Source organism: Puntigrus tetrazona, chromosome 6, assembly GCF_018831695.1.
Source record: "Puntigrus tetrazona isolate hp1 chromosome 6, ASM1883169v1, whole genome shotgun sequence".
In the NCBI taxonomy this organism is placed as follows: domain Eukaryota; kingdom Metazoa; phylum Chordata; class Actinopteri; order Cypriniformes; family Cyprinidae; genus Puntigrus; species Puntigrus tetrazona.
In genome coordinates, this window is record NC_056704.1 from 17,243,021 (window position 1) to 17,246,738 (window position 3,718).

General features: G+C 40.4%; 1 protein-coding gene across 1 annotated transcript in view; it reads right to left on the bottom strand.

Annotated features, from left to right (window-relative positions):
• LOC122347244 (carboxyl-terminal PDZ ligand of neuronal nitric oxide synthase protein-like) overlaps positions 1–3,366 on the bottom strand; it is a 10,597-nt gene extending 7,231 nt beyond the window's left edge. The window contains exons 1-2 of the mRNA XM_043242414.1: positions 2,860–3,366; positions 660–731 (exon numbers count right to left, since the gene is read on the bottom strand). Of these exons, the coding sequence (XP_043098349.1) occupies positions 660–731; positions 2,860–2,970 (183 nt within the window). The 5' untranslated portion in view covers positions 2,971–3,366. The remainder of the gene's footprint in view (positions 1–659; positions 732–2,859) is intronic.
• Between the last annotated feature and the right edge of the window lie 352 nt (positions 3,367–3,718).

A 3,718-nucleotide genomic window follows, 5' to 3' on the forward strand; every position in this document is an offset into this window, starting at 1 on the left:
CATTTCAAGGCTTAAACAAAATATATTTTACATAGAGAAGAGAAGAGAAGAGAAGAGAGACTAATACAGGATAGAAAGCTCTATGAAAATCTTGCAGCTGAAGCACTTTGAAGCACTTTGATCCCCCAGCAGGCCTGTCAAAATCTCTAAAGGTAACAAGTCACGCACACACATACAAATTCCTGCTCCGTGTGATCAAGCAACAAATCCAACTTAATTTATCTTGGAAATTTACTTCAGTCTGAGAGGATCTGTGTGAGTACACGGTAGGTACATATAGAAATCTAGGATACACACGCGCGCACACACTGACCAATCAACCAAAATAATGCCAGTCATCTCCAATTTCCATTTGCTGTAGACCCCGCAGAGATCATTCATGGGAAATAACTAGGCTTTCTGTGCCCCACTGTCTGCGAGTATGTGTGTGCGTGATCTCTCTTTTATCAATGTGGATCCATCAGGATACATCCTAAACCATAAGCACGCGCTCTGCAGAGAATGTGATAAACATAGAGGAACAGGTTGTTTTTTTTCCCCAGCTAATGAGTCTTACGCCGCAAAAGAGACGTGTCTGAGAAAACAGCTGCTGTGGGCCAATCAGTAGTGATTACTCAGCACAGTCTGCGTCTGTAAGTGAAAGCGTCTGAAGAACTTACCCTGATTCTTCTCATGGCAGCGACAATTTCCATTCGACTGTTGGGTCTCGGGACATCCAGGCTGCCAACATACTGCGAAAGAAACACATGCTTCAATGTTCTGTTTAAACTCCGTTATTAACTGCACCGGAGGAATCGCTCGGTCTAAAATGAATGAGGCAGCTTCATTTACGCAAACACACTTTCTAGGTTAATGAATGCCAAGTTACTTTTGCATTCGCAGGACACCGCCGGCCTCATTTCCCCAATTCTATTTATGCTTAAACGTTCTAAATCAGCGACTCTATGCTTTGTTTTAAGGCCTATATTCATATAAAATTATGCCCATGCAAAAGCTGCTTGTTTTATAATGGTAAACGACAAATGTTCTTGAAATCAAACAATAATATGCATCAATACTGACAACAATAGGTCAAGATAAAAAGACTATTTTGCACTTTTGTGACCCTGGCTGTGAAAACCCAGCTAAAGTCAATTTTTATGATTTCCAGTTTTCTTTCATAAAAGCATCCTTTGTGAGGTTGCGCGAAAAATGCGACCGTGATATATATAATACTAAGCAAGGCCACGTCGAAGACTGCAATTATAGTGAAATAAGTGGTGAAAATTAGACTTTGATGCTTGTTATCTTGTAATTATCGTAATTAGCTTCAGAAGTGTCAGGAAACGAATGAGGGCAGAAATGACTTCGCTTACCGAAACATCACTTCCATTTTCTTTAGGAGATGTCAAATCTAGTTATATCTACAGTTTAAGGATTACGCTGATTATTCAAAATCGTAACATTTTCTATGGTTACGAAACATACTGTACGTCCTAATAAAGGTAAAAAAAAGTCCCTAAAAGTACAAAAATGGATCTATGATAACCCTTTACACAACATTACATATTTCTAACGTGAATAGATCTGTGCTAGCTGCAATTAACACGCTTAATTAGTGTTTACAAACAACACAGCGTTCTTTCATTGCTCGTAACGACCTGTTCTTAAGCTATACAGAGATGTTGACCTTAAATACTTATCTCCAGCTTCCACAGCCTAAATCCAGCAGAGAGGGACAGCACTACTGACAACAGTTCAGCAAAAATAGCAACTTATACAGCTGATTTAAGCTTTGAAAGACAAGACTGCAGTGTGACTGCGAATGTGAGCGGTTCTAGGTCTTGGCTTTCCAGCTTTGGCCAATAAAATTCCTGGAAGATAATCCTGCATCACAAATTGGAGCTAAAATTACCCGGCGATAGGCTTCAGAGTGGCTCGGTATACAAAGCTTTAGGTTTCCCGAGGCATTTAGCTGTCTGCAGATTTGAAAAGCTTACGGAAAATCTCTCTGGGAAAACACCACTATTTATGACATATAGACGAGACAACAGGCTGCAATATTTTTGAATATGAATTATGCAAGTGTGCGAGTATGTAGATTTATTCAAGAAACGACTGCGTTAAAAATAGACAGAGGAGTTATCTGGGATGTCCTGGCTTTCATTAATGGGCACTAATTAAATATTTATTAAGCAGGCGGTTTTATACAGGAAGGGACATTGGTTGCTATATGAATATAAGCAAGCAATATAAAAAAAGTCAAAAATACATTGATTTAACGTCACACATGAGCACAATGAACAGGTTTTCACTTTCTTTTTATATTTTGAGAGCTTAAAAAGTATCGATTGCAAAAGAATAAAAGCTATAATTCTGATTTTTGAGAATTTTGTTATTTATTATTAGCTTTTGAAGAAGCTTGATGAAAGCCAGTACGGCACAGCCAACATCAAAAGCATTTCTAAAAAAAAAAACAAATAAATTCAGGTATTATTATTTTAAAAAATCGTTTTTTTAGAAGAAAAAAGCATGCATCTACACCGCTCAAATAAGCAACCCTAAAAAACTTAGCCTAATATACATTACGTTTATTTGATATGACACCTAAAAGATATGTTTGCTACACGAAACCGAAATTAATTTCAATTTGACAGTGTCTAAATGCAAAAAGACACCAATTTCGCCGTCGACCCCTAAGTCTACTCTGTGACATTTTTATTCGTTGGTGCTTAATGTCATCGCTGCTACCCAAAACGCGGTTCTGACCGTCTCGCGCGCAATCGTCCCCCCGTTCGACGTGCACGCACACGCCACACGACTACGTAAAAGTACCGCTCGACAGAATAACCGGCTGCGTTTACAGCAGATGCGGCTCACCTTGGCTTGGAAGTGTATTCCGTGTTGATACGCTTCCTCGTTGTGAAGCGGGACCCGCGAATCCGCCACATCGTCCACCAGGTTGTACCTGTTTCTCCCGTGCATTTTCATTGGGACCCGTCCAGATGCTCGGCGAGAAATTTCATCAGCCAGTTCCCGAACTGCTGCCAACTCAAAAAAAAAAGAAAAAGAAAAAGGCGGCTCCGGTTTAACCGGCGGAAAACGAGTCGCGGATACAAGAGCGGTTCAAAGCGAAAGAGCCCATTATAGTAGCAGCCCGGGAAAAGCTGAATGAAATCACAGGCGCTTCGGCACAAAAGAAATGGGTTGGGCGCCTCTCTTTCCCCCTCTCTCAGCCCGCAGACATCAGCTGCGTTTATGCGAGTCTGGCTTCGGCTCAAGTCGTTCGAGTGCCTCGGCTAGAAGTTTATTAAAAGAGGCGCTGCGAGTGATTTCTGGATTGCCAGTGACAGGTTTTTATTTGCGTTGCTCTCTTCAACCTCTGGTGCAATTAACGCGGAGCAAAGTTCCGTCTGCTTTTAGGAACAACCTTCGAGTCTTTCAAACGCCTTATTTAGCATAATAAAAGCAGCACTTCCTTATAGTTCATAGATGGATTACAACACAATGCAGCCAGTTCCCATGGGCTTTATGCAAAATACCACAGGTTACAAAAAACATTGTGACACTTGATTAGATGTTGGTTTTTTATGGCCTACATATATTTAATACATTCTGTTGCCCAGATTTGTTTTGGCTCAGCTCCTCAGTGAAGAGATCTTAAGGAGGAGACTTTGTGGGAAGAATGAGTCGATTCATTTTTTAGCTACTTTTTACAGCAATATTTTGACACACACTG